Source organism: Ailuropoda melanoleuca, chromosome 9 (assembly GCF_002007445.2).
Source record: "Ailuropoda melanoleuca isolate Jingjing chromosome 9, ASM200744v2, whole genome shotgun sequence".
Classification (NCBI taxonomy): domain Eukaryota; kingdom Metazoa; phylum Chordata; class Mammalia; order Carnivora; family Ursidae; genus Ailuropoda; species Ailuropoda melanoleuca.
The window spans coordinates 521,764-543,619 of NC_048226.1; the positions used below are offsets into that span (position 1 = coordinate 521,764).

The 21,856-nt window shown below is 42.2% G+C and overlaps 1 protein-coding gene and 1 long non-coding RNA gene across 2 annotated transcripts; one reads left to right on the top strand and one right to left on the bottom strand.

Annotated features, from left to right (window-relative positions):
- The first annotated feature begins 579 nt into the window (after nt 1–579).
- On the top strand, nt 580–16,698 carry MORF4L1 (mortality factor 4 like 1). Its single transcript, XM_034667779.1, has 11 exons — nt 580–731; nt 2,408–2,475; nt 6,785–6,871; nt 7,297–7,377; nt 10,975–11,000; nt 11,460–11,548; nt 12,189–12,290; nt 13,433–13,521; nt 14,013–14,185; nt 14,678–14,762; nt 16,308–16,698. The coding sequence occupies exons 4-11, from the start codon at nt 7,319–7,321 to the stop codon at nt 16,390–16,392; spliced, it is 708 nt and encodes a 235-aa protein (XP_034523670.1). The 5' UTR covers nt 580–731; nt 2,408–2,475; nt 6,785–6,871; nt 7,297–7,318; the 3' UTR covers nt 16,393–16,698.
- Nucleotides 16,699–20,266: 3,568 nt separating this feature from the next.
- On the bottom strand, nt 20,267–21,412 carry LOC117803688. Its single transcript, XR_004627626.1, has 3 exons — nt 21,312–21,412; nt 20,851–20,953; nt 20,267–20,360 (listed from the first exon to the last, which is right to left on the bottom strand). It is a non-coding gene; the product is annotated as an uncharacterized LOC117803688 (long non-coding RNA).
- Nucleotides 21,413–21,856: the final 444 nt, after the last annotated feature.

A 21,856-nucleotide genomic window follows, 5' to 3' on the forward strand; every position in this document is an offset into this window, starting at 1 on the left:
TGATCCCAGGACGCTGGGATCACGTCCTGAGCCGGAGGCAGACGCTCCACGACTGAGCCACCCAGGCGCCCCTAAGTGTTGGAATCTTATTTCACTTGACCAGTAAAAGGTTTGGAAGCAGAAATAATAGAGCATAAGGTACTAAATATGGAAATATTTTAGGAGTGCCTAGGTGGCTTAGTCGGTTGTGTCCGACTCTTGATTTCGGATCAGGTAATGATCTCAGGGTCCTGGTATGGAGCCGGGCATTAGTGGGGAGTCTGCTTGAAGATTCTTTGCCCCTCCCCCTAGTGGCGCATGCATGTGAGTTCTGTCAAATAAATACATTTTTAAGAAATACGGAAATATTTTAAAAATTGTATTCTTGGATACACATTGAAAAACTAAATCCTGTCAAAAGGTAGATAATACAGAATTTTATCAGCTTAGCAGGTGATAGATGATTTGATGATCTAAATAGATTGACATTCTAATCAGTTGTTTTTTGCTGTTTGCATCGCATACTAAGGTGCTTTTGTTGTCAGGTTCAGTTGAAGTTTGATCTGAAGTGTTAATCTGTATATGGCCATACTTTTCCCGGTTTTGCGAGGAAAACATGCGAGTACAGATGTGATGGCTCTCACGTGTGACCCTTAGATACGAAGAGAAATTACAATTAACTCGGTATTTCATTTATTTTTACAGGTGAGCGAGTGCTGTGCTTTCATGGGCCTCTTCTTTATGAAGCAAAGGTATGAAACCTGTTTTCCTTTGAGAAGTTAACTGAAATGACTGATTAGATGACCCGAGAGCATCAGATTTCCGTGGTTGGTAGGAAGAGAGTTAGTTGCCTTTGTCACAGATCGTTAGTCCATAGAGTCCATCATCCTGCCTTACTCGCCCAGTGGGTCAGATACCGCATTGCCACCCTGTCATTCCCGTAACGACCTGCTGAAGGCCCAGCAGCTGGAAGGAGCATTTGAAGGGAAAGGTAAAAGACTGGTTGGTTGTGGGAGCAAGTGCATTGTGTAGTTAGTGACTTGTGAGAAAATACTGCTCAAGTCCGTTTCGGGTGTGAATGTAGTATGCTGAGTAAACCCTGAGCTAACTTGACCACATTAAAGATCAAAGTGAGCGTTAAAAACGTGAGGACGTTTAACTTATTTGTTGGTTTGTCTGTCAGAGTTTGAATCCTAGGGGCTTCCTTTCGTCTGTGTCCATGGTATGCTCCCACTGTCAAAACTGGTTTTACGTTTAGCCAGAGGTAAATGTGTTGATGCATTCCTTAGTTAAAAGTGTTTTTAGTATTTTGTTTCTGGTAACTTTAAGCGCAGATATGTAAGGTGTGACTGTTTTTAACGTTTGTAATTTTTAAAAATGGTATATAAAAATACGGCATTTAGTTAAATACAATTTCTACAGCATTCTTGGTATTTATATGTGTGAAAATGGTCTTAACAATCTCGAAGTGCCCTTGTGACCAAATAATAACCATTTTCACTACTTTCAGTTGTTTTAAATACATAGATTAGATATATTTTTAAAGTTCTGAAATGGCTGAATTTGGATTCATGGAGAATCTGGTAACTTTATGTGTATGTACCTCTCTCTTGGTGATGTCAACTTTATGTGTATGTACCTCTCTCGGTGATGTCATACTAACACAGTTCGTAAGTTGTGAGTTCTGTGAGTTTTGTTGACCATTTATAACCCTGAATGTTATTTGTGTTGTGTTGTGTCAGCTCCACTAACCTGGCAGGTTTCTTTCCCTCTGGGAGCAGAAACTCGGTGAACAATTTTTAAATAGCTGTTGGAATAGCTTAAACTATCTTAAACTATCTCTTGGTTTGCCAAGAGACTTTCATCTCGAACAGATGGTGACCACTGTCATAGTTAATAACTTCTTCTAATCATACATTCTGTTTGGCCGCTCTTAAGGAGAACATAAAATGTTTTCCAGCTGTCACTTAGCTAGTTGCTAACACTCTGCAGCAGAACAGCTTATCGCCTTCCATAAGTTAATGACACTTTTTAATAACATGGTATAAATAATTTTCTTCAGCTGAATTTGTGTTTGAAATACATAATACTTCTGACTGGTGGATTTTGAGAAAGTGTGAACAAACATGCTTTCATTAGCTGTTCTCGGAGAGCTGATTGAGCCCACTGATGAAGGGTCAGGGTGGCCTCGTGCGGGTTTTCTGCTTTGCTGGACTGGCTCCAGCAAATGGTGACTGTGAGGCAGTTTGACGACCGTTGAAGTATGTGCACGAGAAGCTCGAATGCTGTTCTTGCAGTGTGTCGCGCTCCTTGTGGTGACCGGAGTTTGAATGGTGTGTCCGAAAGATTGCGTACCTGAAAAGCGTACAAGTGGTCGTCTTCGTTTTCAAAACCTATTTCTGAGTGAATTTTTTCTTTTTTATTTCAGTGTGTAAAGGTTGCCATAAAGGACAAACAAGTGAAATACTTTATACATTACAGTGGTTGGAATAAAAAGTGAGTATTAGTATTAGATCTTTAAAAGCAATGTTTTATTTCTAACAAGGTAGCTTGTGTCATGTGTGTCACAACCTCGTGCCTCTTGATTCCTGTACGGTTTTAATGTAATCTGTGTATTTGTAGTATGAAGAAAGTTACAGAAACTAGGGTGCACAACCATTTTATTTTAAATTTTTTTGTATTATTTCTCTGTGCTCTAGTATAATGTCTAATGATTGTTAGTCAAGCAGCTACTTTTTTCCCTGGTTTTGGTACATTTTAGGACAGCTTGAGGTTTTTTGCCTTAGCACAAACTCAGTTAACTATATGTGTTATTGCAAACTGTTACACTCAGAGCTAGTTGGATTTTTCTGCCTAAAAAAAAAGGATAAAGGGGGTGCCTGGGTGGCACAGCGGTTAAGCGTCTGCCTTCGGCTCAGGGCGTGATCCCGGCGTTATGGGATCGAGCCCCACATCAGGCTCCTCCGCTATGAGCCTGCTTCTTCCTCTCCCTCTCCCCCTGCTTGTGTTCCCTCTCTCGCTGGCTGTCTTTATCTCTGTCGAATAAATAAATAAAATCTTAAAAAAAAAAAAGGAAAAAGGATGAGGTTGTTTGATTATGAAGTAATGACCAACTTACGTTCTGAATTTTGGTAACCTACGTGTTGGCAGGGAGTGATTTCATGTGTTCACTTTTTAGAATATGGTTTAATACAGATGCAAAAATTTAATTACAGAACCTAATTTTTCACCTTGAAGAGTTAGACTTTTTTTTTTTTTTTAAAGGAGTGGTGTGTTGATCTGTTAACCAGGAGTGGACAGTGGTCATAGATTGAACATACTCTAGAATATCTAGCCAGTGGAGCTCTCTTTTTCAGTGATGACTCTTTCTCCTTGGGATCCACAAATATCACATCTAATAATTTAACTCATTTTTGGTGCTTGACATTGAGGAGCCTATAATTTTTACTATGAGAGGTTTTAAATTACTTTTATTAGTGGTGTTTTGTCTTTCAGAGATTGCCAGAAAGTAGTTCTTCCAGGGTTGTTTTCTAACAACTTTTAAGGCTTTGTGTCACCTGAGCTGTGCTCTGGTTCCTGGTCCCCCCCCCCCCCCCCCCCCCCCCNCCCCCCCCCCGAACAAGCCATTTGATTTGATGAGCACTCCAGTGCTGTGGAAGGAGGTATTCTTTGACTCTCACGGTCCTGTGACTTTGGTCTTGTTTAGGTGACCTAGCCCAGTTTTATTTCTTATAAAAATTTTTCACAAAATGCTTTTAGCTACGAAGAAATACCAGACCCTTCACTTTTCTTCCATTACTATAGTTGTAGAAAGGTGGAAATCTAAAATGTGTACAAGCACATTCCTTGTGATTTTTTTTTTCCTCCTTAGAAGTTAAACTATTTCTAATAATGACAGATAGGATTTTAAATATTGAGAAATTGGGAAAACAATGGAAAAAACTATCCTTTGTCTTGTAAAAGTAAATTATAATTTTGAATGTGATTTCTAATATCTAAATTATTTCTGATATCCAGGAAAGTTCATTGTGTGGCTCCTGGTGTATATTGTAGATTATTTTCCTATTGAGGAAATGTTTAAACTGTATTTCAGTCTTGTATTAGATTTATTACACATGCAGATATTCTGTCAGTATTGGGTAAAGCTGAGAGCGTTGCAGTTCAATAAGAATCCCCATTCTCTGCAGGTAATAGAATATCTCATTGTGCATATCATATGTAAGTCCATCCAGGAACTCAGAAAAACAGCAAATTCATGGCATAGGTTTGCCCCCCTCCACATTTACACTTATAAATAATTGTTTTAGGATTTCATCTTAATAGCTGTGAACACACAGGTTTTGTGCTTAACTCTTTTACGTACAGTATTTGTGTAAAATTAGGGTAGATGTGTACAGCTTAAAGACCTGGGTTTTGAGTGGTACTTGTAGCTTATAAGAAATTGTGAAAGTGCCAAATGCTTGTATTTCCTGGTTTTATGGCTTCAAAGTAATGTTTTTTCCTTTGTTAGAGTTCAGTAATAGAAGTAAATGATCGGCTGCATAGATTTGTTTCCTGTTGATTTTATATACTGATTTCTTGGAAAAAATTTAAAAATGGCACTAAACAATGGAGATCTTTAATATCTTTTAGATGTATTGAGTTTATTAATGAACAAAGATGTACTTTTTATAGATGATTTGGAATGTAGATCAATATACATAATTTTGGAAAGTTTGATCTTAGTAAGTACTTAGTCGAAGCCTTTAAATAAACCCACTTTCAAATGGGGAAGAGTTAAGCAACTGCCCAGCAAGTGTTATGTTTATATTTAGTACTTTGTAATTAATGCCACAGATCACTGTGATTGTGGGAATTAGTGACAAGCTACCTTTAGAAAATTCTGAACTTTCGTTTGTGACCTATGAAAATTTCTGAACGTCTGGCCTTCAGTTACTACCCCAGTAGTGATGTTCCTCAGAGCAAAAGATATTTCATCTTCCCGTGGTTCAGCAAGGGTTTTCAGCTTCTGACACATAAAGGAAACTCTGGAATTGATTTGGTTTTTGTTATTTAAATTTTTAATTTAAAAAATTTTTTTAAGTAACTACTATGTCCAGTGTGAGGCTTGAACTCGCGACTGGGAGATCTGGAGTCGTATGCCCTAGTGACTGAGCCAGCCAGGCACCCCTTGATTTGGTTTTTAGATTGAAGTGCTTATTTAGATGTGTTTTATATCAGAGTGGGAAGGGATTTGCAGGGATCTAAAGTGGAACTTTGTGGTAAATAAAAATTTGACAGCTCCCCTTAATTTAGAGAGAATGGAAACAGATACAAGTAGGTGTGTAAATAAAAAGTAAGATTCTCATTTTGAAAATGGTTTGTAAGATATCTTACTTTTAGAAAGTCATACAGCAAAAGCCCAATCTCCAAATTGGAGTTTTGTAAATATATAAAATAGTAATATTTTAATTTAGTAAATATATAAATATTTTCAGAAGCACAATAGATAGTATATTTCTAGATTTTTAAAAACCTTATTGGAACTTGTTGACACAGACATTTAAATATTCCATTTGTAAATAAATCTTAAAGCTTCAGCTAAATTCTGCACCTAGTTACTGAGATTACTTTGTACTATGCTGTCTGTATCAGAAGTGCTGTGAGGCCCAGGCGCTCTGAAAAAACTTTGAAGACACGTGAGGATATTGTAGCCCTTTTTCCTGTTCCTGAAGGAGCTCCCTCAGTACACCACCCCCTCCTGACCTCTAGGTAAATGCATGTTTTAAAGTTTTCTCTAGGAAATCATGTTGAGGATTGCTTTTTAATTATCTATTCTCCTTTTGGCTATCTTATGTAAGAGGTCGGAGGTGGGAAATCATTAAATGAAAGATTTTGCTTTGAGGATACATCGAATTGTGTCACTAAAGGAGCTCCCTCGGCAGGAGAAAAGAACCACTTCGCATGGGTAGTTCAGCATTCCCTAAGAAATACCTTGTTTTTGTTTTCCCCTTTGGAGAAAAACCACATCAGAAACCTTGAAGGAGCTTTTCTAAGTGCCAGAGTGCTTAAGCGGCTAGATATTTTTAAAGACTGGTTGGTTCTACCTTTTGATGTTTAAAAAGCCATCTCTCTGGTTATGTCTTGGAAGTTGGTGATTCATTCATGAGCGAGTGAAGGTTGAGGACGACTAGTCTCGTGTGCCGTCTGATAATGGTTTGATCTGCAGTCTGAGCTGAGTTGGTCTGGATGGTGTTGAGTGTGGCAGACCTAATCCTATTCCTGACCTCCCTTGAGTGTGTTTTGTGTGTCGGACTCCTGACTATTTTACATGTATTATTTAATTTTTACAACAATTTTATAAAGGTAGGTACAGTTACACCCATTTTACAGTGATGAAAATAACACACAGCGAGTTCTGTAACCTTGCTGTTATGTTACGTATGATTAGCTTTGTATGGACTCCTTCATTTTTTTGGAAATTAAAATTCTTCAAGGTCTCTTCATTACGTAAGGGTAGTTGCTTAGGGACTCTCCTATTACGTGCGGTGCTCTTAAGTCATTTGAAGAAAGGATTTGAATAATCTGTTTTTGTAATCTGGCAGTTGAGATTTGGAATGCTGCTTTTGAGGATTTGAAATGTTTACTTCCTTTACAAAACAGATTTTCATTGTAGTTGAGAATGGATCTGTAGTCCGAGTAAATTAAATTTTGCCAGAGAAATCCAAAGTCTTGCCTCTTGGATCTCTAAAAAGTAATTGGTGGACAAAGTCTGAATAGTGGTAAAAATAATTTTGAATGATAATTTAGCTTTTGTCTTTTTCAGTTGGGATGAATGGGTTCCAGAAAGCAGAGTACTCAAGTACGTGGATACCAATCTGCAGAAACAGCGAGAACTCCAAAAAGCCAATCAGTAAGTTTGTTTTGCAGCATGAGTATGAGGAGAAATGTCTATAAGGTAATTTTGGGAAATGGAGTGAACAGTAGAAATCACGTTGGCTGCCTGCCTACAAAATGATTCTTGGTACCCGTCAGCTGCTGTGTTGGGGCTTTCAACTTCAAGCAATCCGAGAAGCTGTTCCTAGATGAAGGAAGTAAATAGTGGTCATTTCTTGAGTCTGTCCATAGAGTTTGACAGAAAACCGCAGGATGTTGTTGGAAATTCCTGTATTGCAAACTCATTGTGATCTTCTTACCTCCTGGGCCCTGTGGGAGTCATACTTGGGGGGGGGGTGGGACTCACTTTGAAGATGAATTTCAAGTGGAATCAAGCTGGCACAATTTATTTTTTCCACATAAGTGCTCATTTAATGACAACCATTGAAATTACTTTTGAAGGGAGCAGTATGCAGAGGGGAAGATGAGAGGGGCTGCCCCAGGAAAGAAGACATCCGGTCTGCAACAGAAAAATGTTGAAGTGTAAGAAGCTCTGTCTTTGTTTTAATTTTGCGTATTGTTTTATAAGTGAAATTCAAACTCAGTACTCACTATCATGTGTTAGCATTTATTGAAAATGGAGACTGGGACGTTTTAACTTGAAAATGCCAATGAGACTCCCCTTCTCAAGTATTGGGGTTGTTGAAAATACATAGTAATTACATCTGAATTCCTTAATTTCCCTTAGGTTTTCTTACCACCCCGCCCCCCCTTTTTATTATGGTGAAAAAGACATAACATGAAATTCACCGTTTAACTCGTTTTTGAAAGTGTGTGTAATTCAGTGGCATTGAGTACATCCACAACCCTTAACTTTGTAAGGTGTGTTTGTGTGTGCATGTATTTTTCTTTTACAAGTAGAATATTACCAGTAGAACACGAGTCTTAAGATATTTTTTGGGAAGATTTGCTTTTTAAGTAGTACTAAAAATAAATATTCACTTTTTCTCTAGAAACCCATGGTAAGAACGTGTAAGATGTTAAAGTTTCAAATTACCCACCCATGGGGGGGGCACATTTCTTGTCCTTAACTCTTAAGATTTGGAACATCTTGGTAATAAAATGTATGTGTGGAAGTCCATGCACACATGGCAAATCAAAAACTTTTATTAAAAGATCATTTTATTTTTTGTGACTTGATTCTGTTCATTTAAAAACAGGTAGTTTAGGGGGCACCTGGGGGGCTCAGTCGGTAACATGTCTGCCTTCGGCTCAGGTCATGATCCCGGGGTCCTGTGATCAAGCCCCACGTCGGGCTCCCTGCTCAGCGGGGAGCCTGCTTCTCCCTCTCCCTCTGCCCCTGCTTGTGCTCTCTCACTCTCAAATAAATAAAATCTTTAAAATTAAAAAAAAAATCTAAAAAGAGGTAGTTTAATGAGTGGTCATGTTCTTGTCAAAGGATCAAGAGTAACAGTACTCTAGAGTAGATTTATTGAAGAGAGTTTGTATGTTTTTCCTCAGAATTACATCCTGTTACTTCAGAGTTAGTGGTCTGGCTTGACTGCCTAAACACGAGATGTCAGTCATGAAGGTAACTAGGCATTTTAAAGGGTCACCTTGTGAAGGTGACAATTGATAGCCAAGGAACGGGTGTGCCACCGAGGGCCGCCTGTAGCTTTCGTGAACAAGCAGTAACAAGCGATGTTATTCTTTGGAAAACTGCCACGTAGCAGTAGTCATTAGGATTTTAACAGCAAGTGAGTCTCAAAAGCAGCTTTCTCATGGGAGAGTGTGATGGGTTTTTATCAAAATATCTTTGATTTAATGCTAATCCTTTCTCGTGTTAAAAGACGGTGTAGAAAATCAGTCTGTGTAGTAGTAGGCGGCTTGAAAATTATTTGTATTTGAGTACAAAGGGTTGTATAGTTTGAACTATAAAAATAACGGCTCAGTAAGTATATGAAGTAAAGCTTTGAAACTCAGTTTTCCCTTCCTGGAGAGCAGGGGCCTCTTCAAATTTATTGGCTCCTGGGTCTTTTGAGGGATACTGGGTCTTTTTTGGTTGTCTTATCATTAAGTAGGATAAGATCTGTTCTAGGCTCACCTGGTACATTTCTGCCCTAAAACATGGAACCTCCTTTTTCTTCAAGAGCCTTTATTAGTGCGAAAGATGACATTTTGTGGAGATCATAATCTGAGTGGTTAGAAAAAACATCAAGTAATTTTAAGTACTGCTTTGCCCTGGTAGAGTAGCAGGTATATTTTAAAGTAAAAATAGTAATTAAACCAAGCAATATTTTTTCCCCATTTCTTTCATTTTGAATTGAGGTTTGGATATAATTTTTAATGCTCGGTTTTATCCTACTCGATCTTCAGGATTTAGTAATTGTTCTTTCTCTGAATATGCATAAACACAAATGCATCTGGTTAGAAAATAAAACCAGGTTTACCTTCGTTTTGTTGACATCTTGGTCTTTAAGTTTGGGTGCTAATCTTTCTTTTTTTTTTTTTTATTTTTTATTTTTTATTTATTTGACAGAGATAGAGACAGCCAGCGAGAGAGGGAACACAAGCAGGGGGAGTGGGAGAGGAAGAAGCAGGCTCACAGCAGAGGAGCCTGATGTGGGTCGATCCCATAACGCCGGGATCATGCCCTGAGCCGAAGGCAGACGCTTAACCGCTGTGCCACCCAGGCGCCCCTGGGTGCTAATCTTTCTAACCTAGTAGTGAATACGTGCAGGGAGGAAAGGCAGAGGGAGAGGGAGAAGCAGACTCCCCGCTGAGCAAGGAGCCCCACGTGGGGCTCGATCCCAGGACCCTGGGATCATGACCTGAGCCAAAGGCAGACGCTTAACCCACTGAGCCACCCAAGCATCCCTGGAATGGCTTAAGAATGACTTAGGACTTCAGTTATTCTTTAAATTGAATCTAACAGCTAATATTCTGACTATATAATACTTAGTCACAGGGCTTAGAGAAAGGAATGCAGACAACACCAGCAATTTATTGTAGGAAATCTGTTGCATAGTTTGAGAAACTAGCTTTCTTGTTTAATTAATATAAGCAAGAAGGTTGAAGCAAGAATGTCCGTGAGTCTTTACTGCGTGATTCATCAAAGTATAGTTTATAGATTTTGGAGTTAGGGTCAGTTGTCAGTGTTTTTTCTTTCATTTTGTGGTATAGAATGAGTGGGTATGGAATGTGTGTGAGGGCTCTAGGTTTCTCTTGGTCTCCACCTGTTCCTTGACACGATAAGTAAAAGCTCATGGTTTAATCTGACCCAGAAACACTGTCCAACAAGTACTTGTGTTCCAGAAGTTAAACTTGGAGAAGCTGGAAAAAACCTGTACTTTCAGGTAGCCAGATTTTTGTACTTATCCCCAAACATAAGTTAATTTGAGTTGTAAAATGAACCCCATGCTCTAAAGTAGATCAGTATAATAACATTTATGAATGTTTTTTTAAAGCAGTAAAGAGTCAGCCTACTCTGGTGTTCTGGTTTGGTCCCACCAGATGTAGCCCATAATCGTGGGCTTTGCACATGATTTCCTTGTATTCTATAAATAGTTGTGTATGGAATTAAAAATAATTTACTGTTTGCGAGTTTGTAAATAGACGGGAGTTAAGTTGCAATTAGAGATGATGACCAAGAGGGAGGAGACATTAGCTTTGTTCTGTGTAGGGGAAGAAAAGAGTATTAGGTGTAGAAAAAGGAGGGACTGTCCAGTTGAGAGAAGTACAGAGAGACGGTGGCTGGTGAGGGCAGAACATACACATGTCCCATCGGAGTTCCCCGGTATTGAACCAGTGGGGGATGCTTTAACCTTTGGAACTTTGTTTTGCTAGAACTAATGACATAATATTTTTATAAACTATTTAACATATGCTGTAAACTTGTAAATTAATAATATCCTGGAAATCTCCCAATGTGTTTTTGGCTTATTTTTGTATTGTATGGAGGGAGGTGTGAATTTAGTCCAGCTCTCAATGAAAATTGTTATCTGAGCTGGAGACTATATTCACAGCCTGGTCTTACCATCCAAGGCAGTATTTCTCTCTGAACTTAAGCCTGGTAAAAGGGAACTTTTATTAGCAGTAATCACTTATTTTTCTTTCTCTTTTCTTCCCTTCTCCTTTTAGGAAAACCAAAAAGAACAAACAGAAAAGTAAGAATATTAACTTTGTTAAAATTATTTTATCTTTATAGCATTTATATTTTGAAATTAGTGTTAAATGTTAAAATTTACAAAAATTTTAGAGTAAGCTTAGTTAGGTTCATCGGCTGTGTCAAAGATGAGTCACAGAGCCATTCTGCAGGGTCTGGTACGTGGTGGGGTGGTACCCGGGTAGTAGGGCCCCAGCTTTGGTGCTGTTTGTACCGTGGGGACACCTGTCATGTTGAGTCGTAAGGATTGAGAAGACGATACTCCTTAATGTTGCCTTATGCTGAATGTTTGGTAGAACTATTTATAAGTTATATTTTTGCTTGGATTACGATTCCTTACGGTGGATTTGAGTCACTCCTGTGTGATGGGAAAATGAAAACAGCGGGGGTACCGTGAGACTGTTTTCCTCACGCGTGTCTCCTACTTGAGCTGGAAATCTCCCTCCTTCTGAATCTGCAGCACCTGGAAATGGGGACGGTGGCAGCACCAGTGAGACTCCTCCACCTCCTCGCAAGAAGAGGGCCCGCGTGGATCCCACCGTGGAGAGCGTGAGTATTTCCTCGGCTTCACGGATCGCCTGTTAGTGTTCGTAGTTTGTGCAAGCAGCCGGAACTCGAGTCTCGAAGACATTCACTTGGTTAGCTACCAAAATGAAAATATTCCTATTTTTGAATAGTTTTTTTAAAAAATACGTCTTTCTTCATTTCACTTGTAGCTCTGAATATGTCCCTGCTCTGTATGTCCTTCCCAGCTCATCATCAGATTCTTGTTTGCAAGCTCTGTTGATGTACAAAACCAAATATTTCACTGCTGTTCGACTGTATAGACTTACTGCTTCACATTAAATGGGTTAGTGTGTCCCATGATGACTTAACAGACCCATAAAAATACCACAAAAGCTTTATCCGTTCTGCATATGTGTGTGCATAGGAGAATTTCTGTAAGTGATAAAATGTCTTCTTTCTAATTTTCAAAGGCGTGAATTTGGAAGGTTCTTTTCTCCCAGCAGCTTAGCTGTAGGGGTTTTTCATTTATGAATTTTTGAATGCCAACTCTGGCAGCCCATCTGAGTACTTTAAAGAATTAGTTGATATCTGGGGCCTCTAAAGATTGAGAAAAGCTCTGAATTTTAGTTGTTGTTTAGTGAGAAAAGGTAGGTTTTTAATGCCATTCCCTTTTTCTGTCCAGGAGGAAACATTCATGAACAGAGTTGAAGTGAAAGTGAAGATCCCTGAAGAGCTAAAACCATGGCTTGTCGATGATTGGGACTTAATTACTCGACAAAAACAGGTACCTTGAAAGCGACACAGATTGTCGTCTATAGATGTTCTTGATAGTGTGAAAAAAATTTAAGGAAAAAATTGTATAGACTTGAATATTGAAGGGGTGTGACTGTTATTTTAATTCAGAGACCGGACATTGTGATCGGCAGAAAGTGTGACTTGAAGAGGACTAAAACAAAGTACATATATAAAAGTCCCATGAGTTTATAGTGAGAAAAGGTGGAGAGAACTCCATTTGGGAGGTTGCTAGGAGAGCAGATCCTTCTGAAAATTGATAAAGGCAAAGAAGCCTGTGTTTCCTGTCCTACTGTCATTGAGGATGGGTACTCTCACGTAGTATTGGTGCTAGTGGAGTTAACAGGGAGCACACAGTACTTCCTGCAAGGTGTTCCTGGCCTCCTGAAGGACCCGAATCTCTTCCAGCTCCAAGTCTGATTAGGTGAAGGAGGGGCAGTATGAGGTACGGGTGTGACGTTGCAAGGATGCAGCCACGAAATCCAGAATGAGGAACTTTATCAGATGATGAACCAAGCTCTTAGAACAGATGGCACGGGCAGGAAATGGGGGGCGTGAAGGGTGACTGCTTCGGCGTCAGAGACTTCAGAGACCTCGGTCCTAGACAATATGTGGACCTCGTTTGGTCTTGATTTGTTTCTGGAGCTGAAACGCTGGATTCAAACCGTGGCCTTACCAGTTACTGAGTTTGGACAAGTTACTCAGCCTTTTTGTGTTGTAGTAGGTCCCTACCTCCCACTACTGGTGTGAGGGTGAAGAGATTCCACGAATGCTTCCATTGGGGTCTGGCACATGATCCACATAGTGAATAATGTCCGTGGCAGGGAGGAGCGTGTCTGCGTTTCTGCGTGGTGCATTCCATAGATCGTGAATGGTCAGAATGTGTGTCCAGCAAGGACTGGTCTTCAGAGCTGTGCTGTCCCGTATGGCCGCCCATAGCCACGTTTGGCTACATACTTGAAACTAAAATAAAATTTTTATTAGTTTCTTGGCCGCATGTTGTAAATGCTGAACAGTGCCATTTCGCATTTCCTAACTGTTAGTTGGTCTTTTATTGCATTAAAGCTTTACAGTGTCATTTTTCTTAAAAAAAAAAAAATACTGTGGTATTCAAGTATGTTTTTGTTTTCATAGCTCTTTTATCTTCCTGCCAAGAAGAATGTGGATTCCATCCTAGAGGATTACGCAAATTACAAGAAATCTCGAGGAAACACAGATAATAAGTAAGAATATATAAATCTTTGAAGTATACACAAAGATATTTTTCTTTCAAGTATTATTTCCAGATAAATCCTCTGAAATGTCCACTTACTCTTAAAAACAATACCATCAGAAACCAGCAAAATAGAATTTCATTGGTTTGACATGGAGTTTGGCTGGCAGACTTTTTCTTCAAAGGGCCAGATAGTAAATATTTCAGGTAAAATTGAAACTATTATGTGTAAGCGCATATATATCCATTTAAAATACAGTTGTTTGAGAATGTTTTTTAAAAACCGTTCTTAGCCTGAGAGCTGTAGTTTGCTTACCACTGGTTTATTTTTGGAATTGATTTTTCTTGTTCTTCTGTTTAAATTCCTTAATCATTAAAAGTTCACGGCCGTTAGTTGAACCTTCGGTTCAAGCCCCTTGCTCTTCTGTTGGTGGAATTAATCCCCGTTTCTCAGTTCTTTCCGGTGACCTGCTCTGAAAGTAAATGTTTTGTCTGTGTCAGGGAGTATGCTGTTAATGAGGTGGTGGCGGGAATAAAGGAGTACTTCAATGTGATGCTGGGCACCCAGCTGCTGTACAAGTTTGAGCGGCCGCAGTACGCCGAGATCCTCGCGGATCACCCGGACGCGCCCATGTCGCAGGTGTACGGGGCGCCGCATCTACTGAGATTGTTTGGTAATGTCCTGTTCGACAGACAGTTCTTATCCTTTGGTTTTTTATTTTTTAATCTTTTTTTTTAAAGATTTTATTGGAGAGAGAACGAGCAGTGGGGAGGGGCAGAAAGGGGGGAAGAGAGAGGGAGAGAAGCAGACTCCACGCTGAGCAGGGAGCCCGATGTGGGACTTGATTCCAGGACCTTGGGATCATGACCTGAGCCGAAGGCAGACGTCTAACCAACTGAGCCACTCAGGTGCCCGTGTCGTTTGAGTTTTTAATATTTTTTGTCTTTCCTAATTGACATAAAGGGGTAACAGAAAATAGCATTATAGAACATTCCATTTCAATTTGAACTTTATCTGAAATGTTAAATCTGTTTAGAAGTGTGAAGAGTTTCTAAAATCACGTATTTTAAAGGCATCAGTGATTGCATTTGCTGCTCAACATAATAAAAGCTGCTTCTAGTGCTGTCACATACACAACTTTGACTACATAATTTTGTTCACACAGTACGAATTGGAGCGATGTTGGCCTATACTCCTTTGGATGAGAAGAGCCTTGCATTATTGCTAAATTATCTTCATGATTTCCTAAAGTAAGTTTAAGGGTATGCTTCAAATTAAAAACATGAATGACTGCAGTGTACTGAAAATCACCGATGTATTGGCACCATAGATAAGACAGAAGAGAGCAACGTGTGTACAGTAGAGACATTGTCCGTGGAACAGCGTAAGTACGAGTGTTGACCACCACAGATGCTGGAGAGGCATCTGACAGGAACAGTTGGCTAGTCTTTTGGAAGGAAACAAAGTCTGATCCACACTTATACTGTCCCAGACCAAAATTATAGTTGAATCAAAAGTATAAATCTGAAATTGAAACTATTAAGATAATGATGGAAAAAATGTTTCCATGTTTTCATTTTTTTTAGAGTGAGAAAGTTCTTTCTAAATAAATAATAGAGGAAATAATCGACTATGTAAAAAGCTAAAATTCTGTGATTAAAAATAGTAACACAGAAAGAAGAGTTCTGATCCTGGTGAGCAAAGCAGTGACAGCCAGCTGGGTGGGCTCCCACAGCGACGGCAGCTGGGTGGGCTACCGAAACCGTGTGCAGGGTTCCCACGGTCAGGGTCTCTGTCGTGCTGGCCGAGATTAACCAGGCTGCAGAATTAGGGAAGAGGGCAGTGCTGGTTTCCGCAGCTTTTTGGACGGCATTTCGGCAGTGCCTGTTGAAAGTTCAAATGTGCTTCCCTCACGCCAGACCGTTACTCCTCTGGGAGCTGACACCGGAGAAATGTTGAAGTGCACAAAGGTTTCCAAACGCACGAAGGTGTAAAGTATATGTGTAGAGTGCTGAATTCTCAGCGGCCCTGCCGCGGTTAAAGGGTGTAGCTCTAAACAAGCTGATGAGGAAACCGTTCCATGTTGTGGCAACCGTAAACAGCCAAGTTGCAGGAAAAGTAGGTGTGAGTCCCCTCATTTGTGGAGAAGCATTTGTACTCTTTGGGAAAGACCTAGAAAAGTGTGGATCCTACCAAATGGTGGATGAGTTCCTCAGCAGCGTTACGGGAGGGAAGGTTGAAGTGGTCCTTTTCTGCTTCATCTGTTTCTGTATTTGAATTTTCTTAGAGCGATAGTATGTGTTTTAAAGTCTCAAAGCGGTAGCCCGTGCCTGGGAATGTCTGCGGCATGACAGTCCTTGCTCTTGTGGTGAGGAGAGGGCGTCTCTGCCGGGACTATTTCATGAGCTCGGTTCAGGACTCTGATTTTTATGGTGTTGGTCAGTTCCTGAGTCTGTATTTCAAACAATGAGTTTCAAGGAGCTAAAGAAAACACTAGAAGTTCCTTTAGGATGCAACATCTGTTAGCTAAAATCAGCCCCAGCTCTCCAGCTGGTATTCCGAAGACAGCTGTTGCTCACCGTCCTGAGATGAGGGGGGCTCTGGACGTCGTCGTTCTTTGCATCATCGTCTGGCGTGTATGGCCCCGCGTATCTGAATTGTAGTGACAGGGTTTTACCTTGAGGTCACCTTTATTTTAGTGTATTTTCAGAGAGACTGTTTGTGCAGCACCTGTGCCTTCAGTCAGCTCAAGGCAGGCTTCTCCATCTCTGTAATGACTGACATTTTGTTTTTAGATACCTGGCAAAGAATTCGGCGAGCTTGTTCAGTGCCAGCGATTACGAAGTGGCTCCCCCCGAGTACCATCGGAAGGCCGTGTGAGGCGGGGCGCCGGCCCCCCCCCGTTTGGATCTCTGTAAACACATTTTGTTTAGTCCTTCTCTTGTACAAATGATGTACTTTGAAAATGTTAGTGTATAACAGAGTTGATGTTTGTTTTCTGTTTGAACTTAAACAGAGAAAATAAAAGGGGTTACAGCTCCTTTTTTCTTTTCTTTTCTTTTTTTTTCATTTCAAAGTTGCTACCAGTGTATTCAGTGACGGACACCGGAGAGACATCCTGTAGACTGTTCTATTGCCTAGTCGACAAAGCTGCTTTGAATGCTGGTGGTTCTATTCCTTTGACACTACGCACTTTTATAATATGTGTTAATGCTCTATGACAAATGCTCTGATTCCTAGTGCCAAAGGTTCAATTCAGTGTATATAACTGAACACGCTCATCCGTTTGTGCTCCTTTTTTTTTTTTTTTTTTTTCCTTTTATGGTGCTTGAAGTAAAGAGCCCATCCTTTGCAGGCCATCCATGTTGTTCCTTAGGCATTTTATCTTTGCTCAGATTGTTGAAGAATGGTGGCTTGTTTCATGGTTTTTGTATTTGTGTCTAATGCACGTTTTAACATAATAGACGCAATGCATTGTGTAGCTGCAGTTTTCTGGAAAAGTCAACCTTTTAGGAATTGTTTTTCAGATCTTCAATAAATTTTTTCTTTAAATTTCAAAGAGCAGTGTGCTTGTGTGGATGCGTTATGAAACCTTTTCAGATCTAGACAGTGATTTTTCAGGTAGGTGTTTTTCTGTTTGGCCTTCATGGAGGGAGGCGGGTGGCGTCAGCATCAGCCTCTGAGCCACAGAAGCTTTGGCGGTTTGCTCTCGAGTCGTGGCGAAGCAGGTAGAGATCCACAGGACTGTGTGTCTACTTTCCCTAGACCACTCCTGTATCTGCATGACCTCTGGCTGTCTAATTATTTTAATGTGTTTACATCAACGTGGTCACAATGCCTGAAATCCAGGATTTTCTTAAGTAGCCCTTAACCTCTCCCGTCCCGTTATGAGAAGAGAATTGACAGGTTTGCCTGATGATACTAAAGGCAGTGATCTTTTCTGGACGTTAAATGTATGAAGTCGTGGTGAGTATGTTTTCATTCAGTAGCGATCTTGGTGTGGTTCCAGAGCGGGCCGTGTACTAACGAGAGTAGCTGGAATAAGATGTAGTCAGGATGGCCCTGAACAGACTGTTCTGGTTCAACGTAACCATCACTGTTAAAGTCTTTCTTTAATCAAGGTACAATTGACATAAAACATTAGTTTTATGTGTACAACGTGATTCTGTATTTGTCTTTATTGTGCAGCAATCACCACAGTAATTCTAGTTAACATCCATCACGATAGGCGGTTATCTCAGCTTTTTAAAAACATTTTGTTCTAATACATTTTGTAGAATATTTATTTATTTTAGAGAGAGTGTGCGTGTGTGAGCTGGTGTTGAGCAGAGGGAAGCAGAGGGGAGAGAATCCCAAGCAAACTCCCAGCTGAGCATGGAGCCCTATGCAGGGCTCGATTTCAGGACCCTGGGATCAGGACCTGAGCCGAAACCAAGAGTCGGACGCTTAACCGACTGAATCCCCAGGAGCCCGGTGATAACGTTTTTGTAAACCTGGGTTTTGCTGCCCTTCCCGGTATTTATTGCAGGAAGCCGTGTGGCGGGAGTCCCGGCCGTGTTTTGACACCTCGGGATCAGCGTACAGCACGTGCTGCGATCTAGAATTTTCAGCCTTAAATTTATTCCTTGAGCTAGTAATTGAACCACATGGAAGGCAAGGACTGGAAGGGCAGGAAGGAGCCTTGTTCCTGACGAGGTGCCGGGAGACTAGCTGTCCTGGTGCTCCGCCGCCCGTCTCCCTCCCTCGTTCCTGCTGCGGTTCGGTTAACCGGTCCGTGAACATCAGGGCTGTTGATAGGTAGTGCATCACTTCCTAAAGGGCTCTGTTTTCAGACTGCTGGTAAACAGCAGATTTTACGGCCTGCCTTAGCACGGTCCCAGAACCTGACGGCCACATCTGTGGAGACCTAGCTTGGTGGGGTGACGGTCTCAGGTCGGGGTGCTGTGACCGCGTGCCCTGCTCCCAGTGCACCAGTGTGCCGGCACCTCATCACGTAGTGGTCCTATTTAACTAGTTGTGCTGTTTCTCCGGTGTTGTGATTGCTTGCTTAAAATCGAGACCCTTCGTGCATCCTTAGCCTCCCCACCCTGCTGTTTTTTTTGCCGTTCCTGCCTGCCTCTTGTGCAGCTCTGTCGCTGCCCTCTGTCCACGGGCATTTGTGCACGGTCGTGGCTAGTGTCCGCAGTGTCTGTCCCCGGTGCGTGGTTCAGCTCCGTGTGGCAGAGCCCCGGCCCCGTTCTCTGTCTGCCGTGGAGTGTCCTCGCCTTCACCTTCTGGCGCTCCCTGCCCCCTCACACTGGTTCATTGTCCCGCTGCTGCCAGTATTTCTTTAAGACAGTCCTGCTGTTTCCCTCCTTCCAGCTAATGGTTTCCTGTTTGAGAGCGTTTGTAACCCCCCCTGACCGCACTGGCCATTCTGGCCCAGCTCCGGAAGTGACACCACCTCAGTCACCACGCTCTGCTTCAGTGTGTGCACCCTGCGTCTCGTTAACACAGATAGTATGTATAAAACACCCTCAGTAATGGCTAGAGAGAAAAAGAATTGTGTGCGAAAGACCGTGGTGATTCAGGCAGCCTCCCACTGGGGGTTCTTAGAGCGTGAGCAGGACTGAACCTCTGCTTGGAGGCCCTGGGGGAGCCGGATCCGCAGGAGGACGGGCCCGGGGCGTGCGAGCCCATGTGCAGTGCTGCTTGTGTCCTGCCTTGTGTTTGTCCAGGTCGGGGGCCCAGGGGCCTGCTCAGCTGACCTGTGCTTTTGACAGTCTCCAATTGGGCGGAGGCATGGGATTCAAGTCGGGGCTGCCACGAACATAGGACCCCACCTTCACTTAAGGTTACGGGTGAAGGAGACATAATTGTTTCTATGATAAATGTTGTAAATAAAAGGTTCAACACCTCATTATGTGAGACAGTGAAGAACAAATCATCAAGAGAAGAGAAGCAGGCTTGGGGTAGAGGCTGCTAGATTGAGTTTACTTCTCCCACAGAACGAGCACCCTGAACCTTCCCCGAGAAGAGTCGTTGAGGTGCGGGAGGGACTCAGGCACTTCAACTATACTTAGCATTTTCAGAGAGAGAGAGAAGAGTTGTGATTAAGAATTCCAGCAGAGAACTGAAGAGAACCAGGTCCAGAACCAGGACCTCCGATAGCTACAGTAGGAACTCAGTGAGTGGGTTTAACAGATGGGATATGGGTGATGACAGGAGCGGATTGGCAGACAGGAGAGAATGTGCATGCCTGGGGGGAGAGCCAGGAAATGAGAACAAGGACCCCGGGGAGCCGGGGAGCTGCTGGGGTACACCACGTGATGACCCGCGTGGCGGCGTGAGGCTGTGGCCGGGCGGCACCTTCGCGGACCTGCTAAGGAGTAGCTCTGAAGCCTGAAGAAGCCCTGTGAGCCTCAAGCCTGATAAAGAACCTTGAACCTCTGTCCTTAAAACCCAAAGGTGACTTAGAAAGCTTCCCAATGAATGCTGATCGGTGCAGACAATGGAAGCCAGGAGCCAGTGGGGTGTTCATGGTGATGGCAGAAAACCTCAACCCAGCAGCGTCCTTGAAACACAAACTTGAGACAAAGCCAGAATATGTCAGCTCAGCAGCAACCCCAGCAGGAGAGAGAACCCCAGCATGTTCAGTGAAGGAAGTCGGACTTGCATGAAGCAGCGAAGGCCAGGTGAGGTGATGAGGGCATGGCGGAGGTCAGGGTGGGGTCACACCGCGGAGCAAAGCTGCACAGGCCTGGTCTCATCCAGGCACCAGGTGAACTCCAGCCCCATGACGACAGCGACCTGGAGGTTCTTGCATCATCGAGGGAGAAGGCGAGGGTCAGGAAGTCATGTCAGGGAATCTAGGGTACCCAGGAGAATGGATTGATTGAGAAAATGAAAGTTAAGAGTAAGGAGTAAGGTGGTCTGTCCAGACCCAGATGTATTAATTGTAAGCGGCTAAATGCTGCTTAAAGATTGTCGCGGCAGTGAAAGGAGAGAAAGCCAACGGTACTCTGTTACAAGGGACACAGGTGACGTCCAGGGTGACGACAAAGGAAGAGGGGTAGGCAGGAGCCTGAGTTAACGCTGTTGCCGCCTCAGACAGTAGCCGTGTTCTCTCTCTCATACCTGGGGGCCTGTGGGGCTTAGCTGGGCAGTTCGGCTGGCCCTGTCTGGGGTCATGAGCCAGACGGGAGGTGCCACCTCGGTGGGGTGTCCCGGGCGTGCAGTGGTCCCGGTCATGGGGAACATCGCGTCCAGATGAAGGCCCACCTGGAGCCCTGTGGAGCAGGAAGTCCGGCAAGCAGGGCCCAGAGTGGGGCCCAGACCTGCCCAGATGTGGTTACTCACCCAGAAGCAGTGGCTCTCCGGTTTCCGTGCAGGACTCCAAAAAGCTTTAGTTGACATCAATCATATGTGTTGATGTTTACCGACTTGGGAATTAAATGGAGAACTTTTAAAAAATAAATTGAAATAAATGAATAGTAAATAAAATGAAAAGATATTGTTACTGTCAGTAGCATATTTCTAATTAAAATAATTACTCCCCAAAGGAAATTTAGTGAGAAAAGTGGCACTGTTGTACACTTTGCAAGTACTGGACAACTCATTCTCAGTTGTCTCACGTTCAGTCTCTCGCGGTCCCTTGTTTTGGCTGAGGAATGGGAGGAAAATCAGTCTCTCATGGAGAAGGGGGTATTTTAACAGTTGTCTCAGGTAACGGGGTATTCTTCGAGACCACAGCAAAGCTAAACAGCTGGTCGTTTTGTTTTTGCTTTTAATTGACCATTTCAATTTCTTTAAAAACTTACATTATTGAAGTATATAGTTAAGGTGTCGTATTGGTTCCAGGCGTACGGGTAGTGAGCTGATGGTTCTGAACGAGACTCCGGGCTCACCGCGGTAAGTCACCATCTGCCACCAAACCACATCACCACAGTGTGATTGTAATCACTGGGCTGTACTTTCCACCCTCGTGACTCACTCATTTTGTGACGTCTTAGTCCCTGCCCCCCGGTTGCTAAGGCCTATGTCTCCCTCCACCGCACCCCTGTGCCCCCTCCTGGTAACATCCGGTTCGTTCTCTGTAAGAGTCTGTTTGCTCATGGTCTTTGATTTTTAGATTCCACATACGAATGAAATTATATGGTATTTGTCTTTCTCTGCCTTTTTTCCCCTTAGCATAATACCCTCTAGGTCCATCCACGTCTTGCCACAAATGGTAAGATTTCATTCTTTTTGATGGCCGAGGAATATTCATTGTATATTTCTCCCACATCTTCTTTATCCATTCTTCTGTCGATGGACATCTGGGCTGCTTCGTAATTTGGCTGTTGTTGATAATGCTGCTGCAAAC

Coding starts and splice junctions, on each gene's coding strand:
- MORF4L1 (XM_034667779.1), top strand. CDS start 7,319: ATGAGAGGGGCTGCCCCAGGAAAGAAGACATCCGGTCTGCAACAGAAA. Junction 13,522..14,012: donor CGAGGAAACACAGATAATAA/GTAAGAATATAT, acceptor TGTCTGTGTCAG/GGAGTATGCTGTTAATGAGG. Junction 14,186..14,677: donor GCATCTACTGAGATTGTTTG/GTAATGTCCTGT, acceptor TTGTTCACACAG/TACGAATTGGAGCGATGTTG.